Source organism: Glandiceps talaboti, chromosome 22, assembly GCF_964340395.1.
Source record: "Glandiceps talaboti chromosome 22, keGlaTala1.1, whole genome shotgun sequence".
In the NCBI taxonomy this organism is placed as follows: Eukaryota; Metazoa; Hemichordata; class Enteropneusta; family Spengelidae; genus Glandiceps; species Glandiceps talaboti.
In genome coordinates, this window is record NC_135570.1 from 4201900 (window position 1) to 4217821 (window position 15922).

At 38.0% G+C, this 15922-nt stretch overlaps 1 protein-coding gene across 1 annotated transcript in view; it reads left to right on the top strand.

Annotated features, from left to right (window-relative positions):
• The window catches only part of LOC144452020 (uncharacterized), a 52676-nt gene extending 39920 nt beyond the window's left edge, over positions 1 to 12756 (top strand). The window contains exons 58-67 of the mRNA XM_078143015.1: positions 518 to 5620; positions 6201 to 6264; positions 7133 to 7227; positions 7827 to 7940; positions 8305 to 8395; positions 8622 to 8755; positions 8952 to 9144; positions 9844 to 9902; positions 11121 to 11243; positions 11407 to 12756. Coding sequence (XP_077999141.1) covers positions 518 to 5620; positions 6201 to 6264; positions 7133 to 7227; positions 7827 to 7940; positions 8305 to 8395; positions 8622 to 8755; positions 8952 to 9144; positions 9844 to 9902; positions 11121 to 11243; positions 11407 to 11469 — 6039 coding nt within the window. The 3' untranslated portion in view covers positions 11470 to 12756. The remainder of the gene's footprint in view (positions 1 to 517; positions 5621 to 6200; positions 6265 to 7132; positions 7228 to 7826; positions 7941 to 8304; positions 8396 to 8621; positions 8756 to 8951; positions 9145 to 9843; positions 9903 to 11120; positions 11244 to 11406) is intronic.
• Positions 12757 to 15922: the final 3166 nt, after the last annotated feature.

Here is a 15922-nt window from a genome sequence, read left to right on the forward strand (position 1 = left end):
TAAGAATTTTATTTTTGGTAGTGAACACTATCTCTAATATACCAAGTTTATATCTAGAGTATGCCTTCTTTACATTTCTTATAACAAAAATTGAAATGATCACTCCTATCTCAAGCAGAAGGACATAATGATGCAATAATGGGATGTATAGAGTAAAATGTCTTGATAAGCCAGGGTCTGTTTACTTTTCATTCTCTATTCCGTGATTTACTATGCTCAGTTTTTGTTTGGTGGTCTAAGCTGTATGGGCATAATAAGTATAAGAGTTGGACAGAAATATTTCTTTCGTGAAAGACATGGCAATTGGGCAAGTTAAAATCTCATCAAGATATGTTTTGAAATCCAATTTGTAATAAGAAAGTCTTAGACTATATATCTTTATTGTTGATATACAAAATTTGTATGAATTTTTTAGATGGCCCTGTTTTCATGAAATCAAAGTGTAAGCTATACTATTTTGCCCTTTTATACAAATGTCCTGATTATTAAAATACACAATATTTATATCATCTTTCAGGATAACACATCGGGTAATTATAGGATCATTCTCCTGCATTTGATTGGTGATGCAAATCTGGCCGAGACTCCTGCTACCTCCCCAGCAGAAGTCAAGAGTCCCAAAAAGAAGAAGCGATTTCAGATGTTCAGTTTTAAGAAGAGTGCTGGAGGGACACCAAAAGTGGGTGGAAAGGCAGATGTTGATTTGAATGGAGAAGTAGATATCGGAAGTGATATTGATGTCAATGCACCAAAAGGTGACCTTGAAATTGGAGGGTCTGGCATTGGCGGTGGAATTGGAGGCGGCCTTGATGTTGATGCACCAAAGGGAGGAATCGGCATTGGAGGTGGCCTTGATGTTGATAAACCCAAAGGTGGAATTGGCATCGGAGGTGGACTTGGAGGAGGCCTTGATGTTGACAAACCCAAAGTCGGACTCAGTGGCAGTGGAAAAGGTGGCTTTGGAGGAGATATTGACATAGATGCACCAAAAGGAGGAATCAGCATTGGTGGGTCTGGCATTGGAGGTGGCCTTGATGTAGATGCACCAAAAGGTGGAATTGGCATAGGAGGAGGCCTTGATGTTGATAAACCCAAAGGTGGAATTGGCATCGGAGGTGGCATTGGAGGTGGCCTTGATGTTGATAAACCTAAAGGTGGAATTGGTATTGGAGGTGGAATTGGTAGCCTTGATGTTGATAAACCTAAAGGTGGAATTGGCATTGGAGGTGGCATTGATGTTGAAAAACCCAAAGTTGACATTGAGGGCAGTGGAAAAGCTGATGCTGACATTGAGGTAGCTAAACCAAAGAAAGGTGGATTTGGCTTTGGATTAAAGATGCCCAAATTTGGTAAACCAAAATTTGGTGGTGATAAGCACAAAGGTGGAGTAGACATTGAAGGTGGCATTGATGTAGAAGCACCAAAAGGTGGAATCGACATTGGAGGTGACCTTGATGTTGATAAACCCAAAGGTGGAATCGGCATTGGAGGTGGTATTGGAGGTGGTCTTGGTGTTGACAAGCCCAAAGGTGGAATTGGCATTGGAGGAGGCCTTGATGTAGATGCACCAAAAGGTGGAATTGGCATCGGAGGTGGTATTGGAGGTGGCCTTGATATTGACAAGCCCAAAGGTGGAATTGGCATTGGAGGAGGCCTTGATGTTGATGCACCAAAAGGTGGAATTGGCATTGGAGGAGGCCTTGATGTTGATAAACCTAAAGGTGGAATTGGCATTGGAGGAGACCTTGATGTTGACAAACCCAAAGTTGGACTTGGTGGAAGTGGAAAAGGTGGCTTTGGAGGAGGCCTTGACATAGATACACCAAAAGGTGGAATTGGCATTGGAGGTGACCTTGATGTTGATAAACCTAAAGGTGGATTTGGCATTGGAGGTGGAATTGGTGGCCTTGATGTAGATGCACCCAAAGGAGGCTTTGGCATTGGAGGCGGCATTGATGTTGAAAAACCCAAAGGTGGAATTGGCATTGGAGGTGGCATTGATGTTGAAAAACCCAAAGGTGGAATTGGCATTGGAGGTGGAATTGGTGGCCTTGATGTAGATGCACCCAAAGGAGGCTTTGGCATTGGAGGTGGCATTGATGTTGATAAACCTAAAGGTGGCTTTGGCATTGGAGGTGGCATTGATGTTGAAAAACCCAAAGGTGGAATTGGCATTGGAGGTGGCATTGATGTTGAAAAACCCAAAGGTGGAATTGGCATTGGAGGTGGAATTGGTGGCCTTGATGTAGATGCACCCAAAGGAGGCTTTGGCATTGGAGGTGGCATTGATGTTGATAAACCTAAAGGTGGCTTTGGCATTGGAGGTGGCATTGATGTTGAAAAACCCAAAGGTGGAATTGGCATTGGAGGTGGCATTGATGTTGAAAAACCCAAAGGCGGACTTGGCATCGGAGGTGGCATTGATGTTGAAAAACCCAAAGGTGGAATCGGCATTGGAGGTGGCATTGATGTTGAAAAACCCAAAGGTGGACTTGGCATCGGAGGTGGCATTGATGTTGAAAAACCCAAAGGCGGACTTGGCATCGGAGGTGGCATTGATGTTGAAAAACCCAAAGGTGGAATCGGCATTGGAGTTGGCATTGATGTTGAAAAACCCAAAGGCGGACTTGGCATCGGAGGTGGCATTGATGTTGAAAAACCCAAAGGTGGAATCGGCATTGGAGGTGGCATTGATGTTGAAAAACCCAAAGGTGGAATAGACATTGAAGGTGGCATTGATGTTGAAAAACCCAAAGGTGGAATTGGCATTGGAGGTGGCATTGATGTTGGAAAACCCAAAGGTGGAATCGGCATTGGAGGTGGAATTGGTGGCCTTGACATAGATGCACCAAAAGGCGGAATCGGCATTGGAGGTGGAATTGGAGGTGGCCTAGATGTTGATAAACCCAAAGTTGACATTGATGGCAGTGGAAAAGCTGATGCTGACATTGAGGTAGCTAAACCAAAGAAAGGTGGATTTGGCTTTGGATTAAAGATGCCCAAATTTGGTAAGCCAAAATTTGGTGGTGATAAGCACAAAGGTGGAATAGACATTGAAGGTGGCATTGATGTAGAAGCACCAAAAGGTGGAATCGACATTGGAGGTGACCTTGATGTTGATAAACCCAAAGGTGGAATCGGCATTGGAGGTGGTATTGGAGGTGGCCTTGATGTTGACAAGCCCAAAGGTGGAATAGACATTGGAGGTGGCCTTGATGTAGATGCACCAAAAGGTGGAATCGGCCTTGGAGGTGGTATTGGAGGTGGCCTTGATATTGACAAGCCCAAAGGTGGAATTGGCATTGGAGGAGGCCTTGATGTTGATAAACCCAAAGGTGGACTTGGCATCGGAGGTGGAATTGGAGGTGGCCTTGATGTAGATGCACCAAAAGGTGGAATTGGCATTGGAGGTGGTATTGGAGGTGGCCTTGATATTGACAAGCCCAAAGGTGGAATTGGCATTGGAGGAGGTCTTGATGTAGATGCACCAAAGGGAGGAATCGGCATTGGAGGTGGCATTGATGTTGAAAAACCCAAAGGTGGCTTTGGCATTGGAGGTGGCCTTGATGTTGATAAACCTAAAGGTGGCTTTGGCATTGGAGGTGGCATTGGTGGCCTTGACGTAGATGCACCAAAAGGTGGAATCGGCATTGGAGGTGGAATTGGAGGTGGCATTGATGTTGATAAACCCAAAGGTGGAATTGACATTGGAGGTGGCATTGATGTTGAAAAACCTGACATTGAACTTGATGGCAGTGGAAAAGCTGATGCTGACATTGAGGTAGCTAAACCAAAGAAAGGTGGATTTGGCTTTGGATTAAAGATGCCCAAATTAAGTAAACCAAAATTTGGTGGTGATAAGCCCAAAGGTGGAATAGACATTGAAGGTGGCCTTGATGTAGATGCACCAAAAGGTGGAATCGACATTGGAGGCGGCCTTGATGTAGATGCACCCAAAGGTGGAATTGGCATTGGTGGTGGAATTGGAGGTGGCCTTGATGTTGACAAGCCCAAAGGTGGAATAGACATTGGAGGTGGCCTTGATGTAGATGTACCAAAAGGTGGAATTGGCATCGGAGGTGGAATTGGAGGCGACCTTGATGTCGACAAACCCAAAGTTGGACTTGGTGGAAGTGGAAAAGGTGGCTTTGGAGGAGGCCTTGATGTAGATGTACCAAAAGGTGGAATTGGCATCGGAGGTGGAATTGGAGGTGACCTTGATGTCGACAAACCCAAAGTTGGACTTGGTGGAAGTGGAAAAGGTGGCTTTGGAGGAGGCCTTGACATAGATGCACCAAAAGGTGGAATTGGCATTGGAGGTGGCCTTGATGTTGATGCACCAAAGGGAGGAATTGGTATTGGAGGTGGCATTGATGTTGACAAACCTAAAGGTGGAATTGGTATTGGAGGTGGAATTGGTGGCCTTGATGTAGATGCACCAAAAGGAGGAATTGGTATTGGAGGTGGCATTGATGTTGACAAACCTAAAGGTGGCTTTGGCATTGGAGGTGGAATTGGTGGCCTTGATGTAGATGCACCAAAAGGAGGAATTGGTATTGGAGGTGGCATTGATGTTGACAAACCTAAAGGTGGAATTGGTATTGGAGGTGGAATTGGTGGCCTTGACGTAGAAGCACCGAAAGGTGGAATTGGCATTGGAGGTGGAATTGGAGGAGGCCTTGATGTTGATAAACCCAAAGGTGGCTTTGGCATTGGAGGATCAGGCATTGGTACACCACAAATTGGACTTGGTGGCAGTGGAGAAGGTGACATTGTAGGTGACATTGATATAGTTAGACCAGAGGTTGAGGCCAAGATTGAAGCAGGAGGAGAAATTGATCTTGATGATTATGTTGACATAGATACACCAAAAGGTGGAATCGGCATTGGAGGCAGCCTTGACGTTGACAAACCCAAAGGTGGCTTTGGCATTGGAGGATCAGGCATTGGTACACCACAAATTGGACTTGGTGGCAATGGAGAAGGTGATATTGTAGGTGACATTGATATAGTTAGACCAGAGGTTGAGGCCAAGATTGAAGCAGGAGGAGAAATTGATCTGGATGATTATGTTGACATAGCTGCACCAAAAGGTGGAATTGACATTGGAGGGTCTGGCAGTGGAGGTGGCATTGACATTGGTATGCCTAAATTTGGACTTGGCGGCAGTGGAGGAGCTGACATCGGAGGCGACATTGATGTAGATACACCAAATGTTGGACTTGACATTGAAGGGCCTGGCATTGGAGGTGGCCTTGATGTTGATAAACCCAAAGGTGGAATTGGCATCGGAGGTGGAATTGGTGGCCTTGATGTTGATGCACCAAAAGGTGGAATCGGCATTGGAGGTGGCATTGATGTTGATGCACCAAAGGGAGGAATTGGCATTGGAGGGTCTGGAATTGGAGGAGGACTTGGTGTTGATAAACCTAAAGGTGGAATCGGTATTGGAGGTGACCTTGATGTAGATGCACCAAAAGGTGGAATTGGCATTGGAGGTGGAATTGGAGGTGACCTTGATGTTGATGCACCAAAAGGAGGTGGCTTTGGCATTAATTTGCCCAAAGTTGAACTAGGCGGCAAAGGTGGAGCTGACGTCGGAGGTGATGTCAGTGTTAAGGTAAGAACAGTAAAAAAAGACTTTGTGAATGTGAACTAGTAGTCAAAGTAAAGAAAGATTATTTTAGTGCAGAGGAATACTTTTATTTTACTACACAAAAATGGGTGAAATTGCAATTTTTGTTACATTTATGTTTACCAATATTTCTATATTTCAGCCACGCAAAATATGAGTGATTTAAGGGGACTTGTCACTACGAGCTGCTAGACGAGTAGTGACAAACTCTTAGGTCATGACGCGTGAGCTATTTTTTCCACAAGAATTAATAAAAATATTGAAGAATAATATATTATACCTTTTTAGTTTAATTTATGAAAAACTAGGCAAAAGTATTGGTGATTTCGAATGTTTATAGTTATCATATTTCAAGCAAAATATAACTGTGCTACAATAATATGGACATAGGCAGTCTTAACGTAGAACAACCAGGGTATATAATTTCATATTTTCTGTTCAAAGACAATAACTTGGTTTGTGCATGGTATAAACTGACAAGAAAGATATTTACCAGATTAGAAGAATTATATGTTTACTGTTTCAGATTTTTTTTGTCCTCATTATGGATTTGTTTACATTACAGGTGGAAGACCTGGGAGGTCTCAGTGTAGATGAAAAGAGTAGTCGACTGGATCTTGCAATTAAAGGTACGAAGAATCTTAGTTTATGAAAAATATGTACTACAGACCTTGATTAGACAATGATTTAAATTATTCAGTGATGAGTTTTATCTATGAACTGGCAGAATAATAACAAACAAACATGTTGAGAAACACAACAGCGATGTATCAAAACACCATAGTTCTCTCACCTTGAACAATAGAGGGAGCTCTGAAGGGATATGACATGATTCAGGAATTGAACTGAGCATTATTTTAGACATTTAATGACCTTTCTCAAATATTCAAAGTTTTTAGTTGAAAAAAAAACACCTTTAATACTGTGTACAACTTTGCCGATGGCTAATGTCCAATAATTAATTGAATTTTTTTATGGTCTACTTTTGGAAAGTATGGAGTCATTGATAAAGCTATTTTTGTGAATTTTCACAAACAAGATATATAATGGAATGCTCTCTTTTTGGGGGTAAATTTCAACTCCAAAATTCAGACAAACATCAAATTTTTATGGCTAACACTCCCAATGTCAGTCAACAGAGAGTATGTCACCCTGGTTAGTTTTGTTGACAAACCTCGGCATTTTAAAGTGGCAATGCAAATTTCCAAAATCAGCAATTCGGTCATTAGACTATGTGCTGTTCAATTGTCTTTTGAGTTATGTGTCATATCAATAGGGTGTTTTGTTTGTTTATTATTTGGTCATTTTGTTTGTTTGTTTTCACATTTGTTTCTTGTCTATCTATCTATCTATCTATCTATCTATCTATCTATCTATCTATCTATTTGTCTGTCCATCTATCTATCTTTGCTTATTAAAGATCAAGTCTAAACTTTTATTAAAATGAATATCACAGCTTTCTAATCATAACTCTTCAAATGTTGACCTTTTTTGTAGAAAAAGACACGAAGGTACTCATCGATATTTTGATCGCTACCAGTGTTGTCCAGAGGCACGAGATTATAATAGAATACAAAAGGACACTTGGAAAAGTAAGAATTATTTTAACACGATCAAACACACTTTGTGTCAAGTTATTAGCCTTTGAGTTAACTGTATAACTCAGACTTTCATATTTTTATATTTTATCAAGTTCACAATTTTCCCAGGACATGGTCAATGAATGGTATAGTTAAAATTTGCATTGTTTATCGACGTCAAACAGTTAGGTAGCCATAATAAACACTGTGTGTTTGTCAGTCAACTGAAACATCAGCCACATTCACACTATACTTGGGTGTCAGTCAACTGAAACATCAGCCGTGTTCACACTATACTTGGGTGTCCTGCAATGAATTGTTTTTATTACGCCATTTCTTTTTCTTTGACTGCACAAACCAGTTTTTCATTATTTGAATCTCACTCATGTTCAATATCAACCAAACTTTTGGTCTAATTGAAAATTATGAAGAAAACAAAGAAATACAAGCAAGAAACGAGAGAAGTACAGTTTTTAAAACAAATGTACAATTTTATTCAATTATTGTGTTTAATGTCTCGTCAAAATCATTGATGTTGTGATTTGTTTTCAAATCTGGACATAGAGGGTGTAATTTCATAAAAACTCACCAGTGTGATTCCTTTGTTTCAGGATCTGCTTGATGACATAGAGTCCAACACTGATGTTAAATTTGGTGCAGTGCTTGTCGGATTGTTCAGAACATCTGCTGAATATAATGCTTATTGTTTAATGAAAGCAATGAAGGTAATTCAATATATGTAAGACAAGTTTACCTTACAACAGTTTGCTACTTATCATGAAGCAAGTGTTGTCACACACCGAGGGGGGGGGAGGGAGAGAGAGAGAGAGAGCGAGAGCGAGAGAGAGAGACAAGAGAGAGAGAGAGAGAGAGAGAGAGAGAGAGAGAGAGAGAGAGAGAGAGAGAGAGAGAGAGAGAGAGAGAGAGAGAGAGAGAGAGAGAGAGAGAGAGAGAGAGAGAGAGAGAGAGAGAGAGAGAGGATGGGGGAAGAGATGGGACAGAGACAGAGAGAGTGGGAGGGAGGGAGAGACAGACAGACAGAGAAAACAGGCAAATTGTAATAATCAATGTACTATTTCCATGTATTAGGGCTTTGGTACTGATCAAGGTGCACTGATCGAAATTATCTGTACATGCAATAATGAAGAAATAGAAGAAGTTAAAACAGTCTATCTCAGAGGTAAGTAAATCTTAGTGTTGAACGTGAATGCTGTTTTTAATATCATCAGAACAAATATGCTGTTGCTGCAGAAGATTTGAACTGAACAATGAATAGTCAAAATAAAGTCATGTGACACATAAACTGATATGATTCAAATGAGTGAATGAATAAATAAATAAATAAAAAATAAATAAATAAGTAAACAAACAACTAAAATGTTCTTTTCCTTTCTGATACCAAACAGAATATGGAAAACAATTAGAAGATGAAGTAAAAAGTGAAACATCCGGGGACTTCAGGAAACTGCTAATTGCATTACTGAATGGCAATCGTTCTACGGCAGATGCTGATTCTGCCCAAGCAGCAGTTGATGCCAAGGTGAGTAGTATAAAGCAATTGAGCTTTACAGCTGTCACGGTCTACACTCTCTTTCAGAATAATTGTGCACATGTACAGCTGATCACTATAGGTGGTGATATGATCAGCTCTTTTTGTGAAATCAAGTGCAGATATTTATAGAATTTAGAAATGTTTAGCTTATTTGTAAACGTTATACTATGTTTTCACATTTCAGACACTGTATAAGGCTGGCGAAGGAAAGAGATGGGGAACTGACGAAGACGTTTTCATTGACATCTTTTCGTCCCGAAGTTTAAGTCAATTGAGGGTGATAATTGAAGAATACACAAAAGTGTCTAAGAAGACCATGTTGCAGGCAATCGTTTCAGAATTCTCTGGAGATTTGGAGAAGACACTAGTGACAATTGGTAAATATACTTTATGTTAAAACATTTCCTCTATATATAAACCCTTACAACTCAGTTAATAGTACAAACAGGGGTCATTTTATTTAACCACAGCCCTCTATCACTATGAGCAAAGAATTATGTAGGAATGCAAAGTATATCATGTACATTGTATATAGATTGGATCAGATTAGATTAGATTAGATTAGATTAGATTAAATTAGATATAACATAATTAAATATAATTATTACAACCGCATCGAAAATTGACAATTCTGTTCGGGTACATAAGTGTAATAATGATATTAAAGAATACTACAATAAAATCTAATGTTATAAGTATATATATAAATTTGCGTCATTTTTTTCCACTCGTGAATACAAGATGAGTATATACTAGTTTAATTTTGTGTTGAGGTGTTTGCATAAAGGTGGTCACCACCACAGTTGTAGGAAGACAAACTCATGATACAAGCTTATCTGTACAACATTATCACCATCACAGTTGTAGGAAGACAAACTCATGATACAAGCTTATATGTACAACATTATCACCATCACAGTTGTAGGAAGACAAACTCATGATACAAGCTTATCTGTACAACATTATCACCATCACAGTTGTAGGAAGACAAACTCATGATTATCTGTACATCATTATCATTTCTGGAAGTGTGAACTTTCAAATATATTCAATTTATTTGTGTTACTTTATTCCAGCTCAAGTTGCTATGAATGTGAATAAATACTATGCTCACAGGCTGCATTACTCTATGAAGGTAAGTCAAGACTCAAATCTTTATCTTATTCATGAATTTTCTAGCATCAGAACACATCTTCCAATCACTCATCCTGACTTTATGTCAAAGCTGAATAAATAATTTTTTTAAAAATTGTAAAAAATAAATAAATAGGGTTGTCGGTGGCCGAGTGGTTAAACCACTTGCCTCTTACCACTGCGGTCGGGGTTCGAACCCCATTCAGGGTTTGATTAAATTTACCACACTGTAAGTAAGAAGAGTGTCATTCAGTTTGACTCCACCGAAAAACGCAGGTTTTCCCCGGGTACTCCGGTTTCCTCCTGCATTAATACTGAACATTGAGGAGGGTTGCTTTCTATAGGTGTTAGTCACCTGTGTGACTCATCCTGACTTTATGTCAAAGCTAAATAAATAAATAAGTGTTCAGGTTTGTAAAATATGGTTACTTTTGAACTGTAAGTTAGAAGCGAATTTGATCCATCTACAATAGACTTACCATTCACAACTTACTATATATTACTATCCTATTAATTCTTGGCATGATGAACAATGTTTTCCATATAATTAGATGTTCCCCAAATATTTTCTTTGTTCAGCTAAGGAAAATATGAGTGACTGAGTGAAAATACAAAAATCCTGAGTCACTAGACGAGTAGTGACAAACCCTAAAGTCATGAGTATTTTCTGGCTGAATGAAGAAAAAATATCGGGAATGATATAATTATACCTCCTCAAGCATAATTTATGAAAAAAGTGGGAAAATAATGGCGATTTGGAACATTTAGAGTCATATTTCAAGCACCACAAAACCAGTGACATAGACACGAGTTGTTGTGATGTAGAACAACCAGGGTATATAATCCATATTTTCTGTTCAAAGACAATAACTTGGCTTGAGTATGGTATAATAAGCAGTATGTCTCATTTAAGATTTTGATATCAATAAACCTCATACTTGTAGTATCATAATCAATCATTTCGTTGATCAACTGAAGATATATAATATACTTTTCATGCCACATTTGGGCAGGATTTAAAAGTTCAAAAATTGACCGAATTAAAAAAAAAAAATTATTGCACACTTTTGGGACTGTATTGCCGGAGTTTGAAATCCCCAATTTGGGATCACAGTAAGTTCTTAAGTGACAACTGAGAAAGAAGTGATCCAAATATTTCAAGACTGAATATTTTGAATTTGTATTTCGTTCTAACCATAATTTATTCAACGTCCAACAGGGCTTGGGTACCAATGAGAAAATCCTGACACGAGTGATAGTTAGAACACACAACACTATAATATCCGACATTAAAGATGTCTTCCTCCAGGAATACAAGGACTCCCTAGCAAACTGGATAATTGTAAGTATCTAATTAGTCTGTTGTTTATCTTTATTGCCCAATAATTGGTGCATTTTTTAGTCAATGTTAAGACCAACTTTATCAATATCATTTACCACATTCTGTTATGTTTGTTTATTTTATTTATTTATTTATTTATTTTTTTTTTTTTTCTTTTTCGTAGGACGATACTTCCGGCGATTATCAGGATATTCTTTTATTGCTTATTGGTGAACAGAAATCATAAGAAATTTCCCCCATGACTTGAGGACGTACCGTTAACTAAAAATTGCACCATCATCTACAGATATTCAAGTATCACACATTTACTAGTAATAGCTTTCATAGAGTAATGATACAATAAACATATTTTATATCACACTGAGGTAGAGTAGATTCCAAATAGGATACTTTTAAACGACAATTTAGGTGTTTCAATGAAACAATGTATATTGTTATAATGAAACTTTTTCTTTATTTTTGTCTGTTATTTTGACATATTATTATTAAGCATTTGTTAATGAACATTGCTAAATTTACATCAGATATTCAAAGAATTACACCATTAACGTTCTTGCCCTGTAAAAAAGAAGTAGGTTATGTTTTTAAAGGGGTTACCCATTTATGACTACTAGGATTTCATCACATTATATTCAAGTAATAAAACGATGAAAATCCTGATTGCAAACAATCTGAAAATAAGAATAATTTAAGATTAATTTTAGAACATTTGGACAGATAAATCTTCATGGGTATAGGTTTCAAATTTAGGTGTATGTTTGTTAACGTATGTACTAGCATATGTAAAAATAATTTTTTTTTAATGTAAATAATTTTTGTTTTTTTAGACGTCAGGTTGTTTATGGCCTTTGTATTTTGTATTATTTTTATGAGCACTTTTAATGTTTTTGTTATAATCAAAATTATGGATAATGCTTTCTGAACTGATGACATTTTTTGAGGTTTTTTGATTTTGATATCAGGCCTCCAGTAAGATAGACTTGAAAACAGATTTGATAGGTATCGTGCCTACAGATTGCCCTGTTTTTCTTTCTTGATTATGTAGTTTTTGTTTAATTGATTGTAGGGGGTAGACGATTTGATTCATCGTTGTGTACATTCCTTCAATTACTGAGACTAGGTTAAAAGAGCGCCACCAACGACGAATCACTCAGTCATTCTAGTAAGGGCGCAATGGAATGTCCTAGTTTAGGCACAAACAACAATTCAGCTATTTTGATACAAGTATTAAAATTTGAATTGAATGTTTAGATTCTTAGTGTGGAGAAGAAGATGTTTAGTGAATTGGTAGAATAGATACAAGTTGTTGTTTTTTTAAAAATAGTTTTTTGACCTACAAAAGTGAAGAAATTGTACCCTAACATATCAACTAACGACGTTACCATTGGCACCAAGAAATCAGCTGTAACCACATCTTATTCCAAATGAAGGCTTCAATATTGTCATGGTGTATGTAACCTTTTTTAGTTATAAAAGGACTGCCACTTATACTGGTTAGTTTTTTGGGATGAATAAAAAGGGTTTCTATAAAAATGAGTGTAGTGACTCAGTCTGTGTATGTATGTATGTGTGATTGTATTATATGTGTGTGTGTGTGGATGGATGGATGGATGGTTGTATGTATGTATGTATGTATGTATGTATGTATGTATGTAGTATGTATGTGTGTGTGTGTGTGTATGTATGTATGTGTGTGTGTGTGTGCATATGTATGCATGCATGCATGCGTGTGTGTATGTATGTATGTATGTATGTATGTATGTATGTATGTATGTATGTATGTAGGTGTGTGTGTGTGCGTGCGTGCGTGCGTGCGTGCGTGCATGCATGCATGCATGCATGCATGCATGCATGCATGCATGTATGTATGTATGTATGTATGTATGTATGTATGTATGTATGTATGTATGTATGCTCAGAAGTGAATATTACTCCAGCCTAAGAAAGAAAAGAATACAATAAGGTGAACTGTAGATGGCAGTATACTAATAAAACGTGTCCATGGTCTAGGCAAATCATATTTTAGAAGATTCATAATAGAAAACGTAAACCTTTGAGTAGCTAATTATAGATAATTTAGGATAAACCTATGAACAAATATTTGAAATATATATGGAATATATGGAAAATACCATACTTTCTTCATACTTTCAAAATTTCTTTAAAGTCTGGATGCGTTTATAATAGTTTTTAATAGTCTGGTTGATGTCGAATACACGTAAGGTTGGCGTGACAATATAAAAACTTGCCATGTTTTCACCTTAACAAAATAAACCATATCACAGCAAGAACTGTAAACCACCGTCGCAAATGTCGCGGAACACTGGCACTTGTTTCCCGATATATGAATATTTCTATCAGAATACAATAAAATCTCGATAATATCGATAATATTGACGTATTTAGCCAACTGTATATGAAAGGGGTAAAATTACACTTGTTTCTATGATCACGCAATTCCACCTACAGCGAAATAATCCTATAGAATTGTTCAATCTGATACATATCTCGGGATACAAGTGTCTGTGTCACGGAAGAAATGACAGCTCTAGTTTGCAAGAATGCTGTAAACTAGAGCACATCAAATATTGTTGGCTCATCACGTCCGACTCCAGTACCACACTGACCTGTGTGTGATAACCGCAAGGTGTTCGTACAGTATCGGGCAGAAGCAGAAGAGTCAGAGATATACCCTGTCATGATTTGATATCACGTGATAATGATGAGCAATGGGTAGTTTAATGATTAAGCTAATTAAACACTGGTTAATATTTTGTTGATATCGTAGTGCATAGTGGAAATTTCTTATCATTTGGCGTGTCCATTAGACCACTTCCCGGCAAGACAGCTCCTTCCTCGACGACTAACAAAACCCGCTCTAAGGGTAAGTACCTGTAAATTAACAGATTTTCAACAAAGTTACGTATGAATCGATGATCAGTCCTAATCGAGAAGTTGTGGGTCGTGTAATATGGTAAAGTCAACACGAGGGTGTCCATGATAAAGTATTCCAACGCCGGTTGATTTTTAATTGTTGTCTGACCTCATAAATAATATTGTAAAAATCGACTTTCAAAAAGCTACTTCATCTGTGATATTTGGGCAGAGACACACAGTCTTGATCTTCGTGCTCATACTACGGAAATTACTGAGGTGAAAAGTGTGTGGAAGGTGGAAAACTGGCAAAGTCGAGTAATGCTGCTAGCTATGGGATTCTAATCTCATTCTCGCGTCACAGTAACCTTTGACACAGTGATGATCAGTGATGTTCCACCGGCATGCGGCACTATAGCTCGGAATCAATACATGTACTTTAACTAACCATTCCTTTCCTTTCCAAACTCCAGTGGAATGCATAAGGCTAATTCCACCAAAGGCAAAAGCTTTTAATATGTTCACACAAATAATTTAAATGAATAATATTTATTTCAGTAAAATTGTGATGTTAAACTTAATGGAACTACATTTTCAAAGGATACCCATTCCCATGACTTAAATAAATAGCTTCACAGATAAACAAACACAAATTCTTAAAGTTTAGTTGCTTAGAGCAACTAAACTTAAAACGATGTGTTTGCTTGTCTGCAGATTTGTAGTCTAGTTCCATGACGGACAGTAAAAGTGTGTTAATACTATCCGTCATGGAGCTAGACTGGCAGATTTGATACATAGTTGATATGTTGTATTTTCGCTTTTTTAAAACATTGAATTGGGTTCCATATCATCCCTTACTGTCCGTTTATCACTTATTACAGAAAATCCAATGAAGAAATATAGTTTTCTTGACGGATGCAATAAAGATTCTATTCTATTTTATTCTATACTAGTAACCCATATCATATATCTCTCTAAAATATATATTTGAAGATGTTTGGTATTGTGACTGTCTAGTAATACAAATATCTTATCTGTTGTAATTGTGTCATAGCTCCGAACTGCGAGTTCAAGTGAACAGAATATAGTCGCACTTTGTGACGATATAATTGATCACAAACTTTTCCTAATTTGATTCAAACTGTTCTTTCACAACCACTTCGAACTTCCTGCCCCCACCCCACCCCACCCCATCCCATCCCACCCCCTTACTACACCGGTACCGACCACCTCACAAGTCAAATTTCTGTCCCAGTGTTCAAATCCTTCACAGTTCGTCGGAATAAAAGTAGCAAAAGAACAGTACACTATTCCATGTACTCAGTATCAACTTATTTCAGAAATAAAAAAAATCCAGGTCAAATGACTTAAATCTAACTTCATAGTCCTTCAAATCACAGACAAGTCTGTATTTCAACTCTATTCTGATAACAACGGTTCACTATCATGTATGTCATTTCGCTTGTACTTGTAATAACATATATTAGTTTACATATTTTGCCGATTTTCTGAGCCCTGCTAGTGTATTATTTGCCAACCATGATTCAACTCGTGTCTCTTTAAATCAGTCACCGTGACCTCCACTTCTTGTTGCATATAATACGTTTGATACGAGGAATGTCATAAAATAGTACCCACTCACCATGCCAGTCAGTGTAGGAATTGGCGTGAACTTTGACCCTAAGGTTGTCGAAGTAGTGATTGCGAAACCAACCCAATACAAACATGGCTGTGTGAATTAGGGCATTTTAATCACTGAGCGTGTTAAAAGTTTGAATTTTTTGCAAAATAGGTGAAGTCTGTGT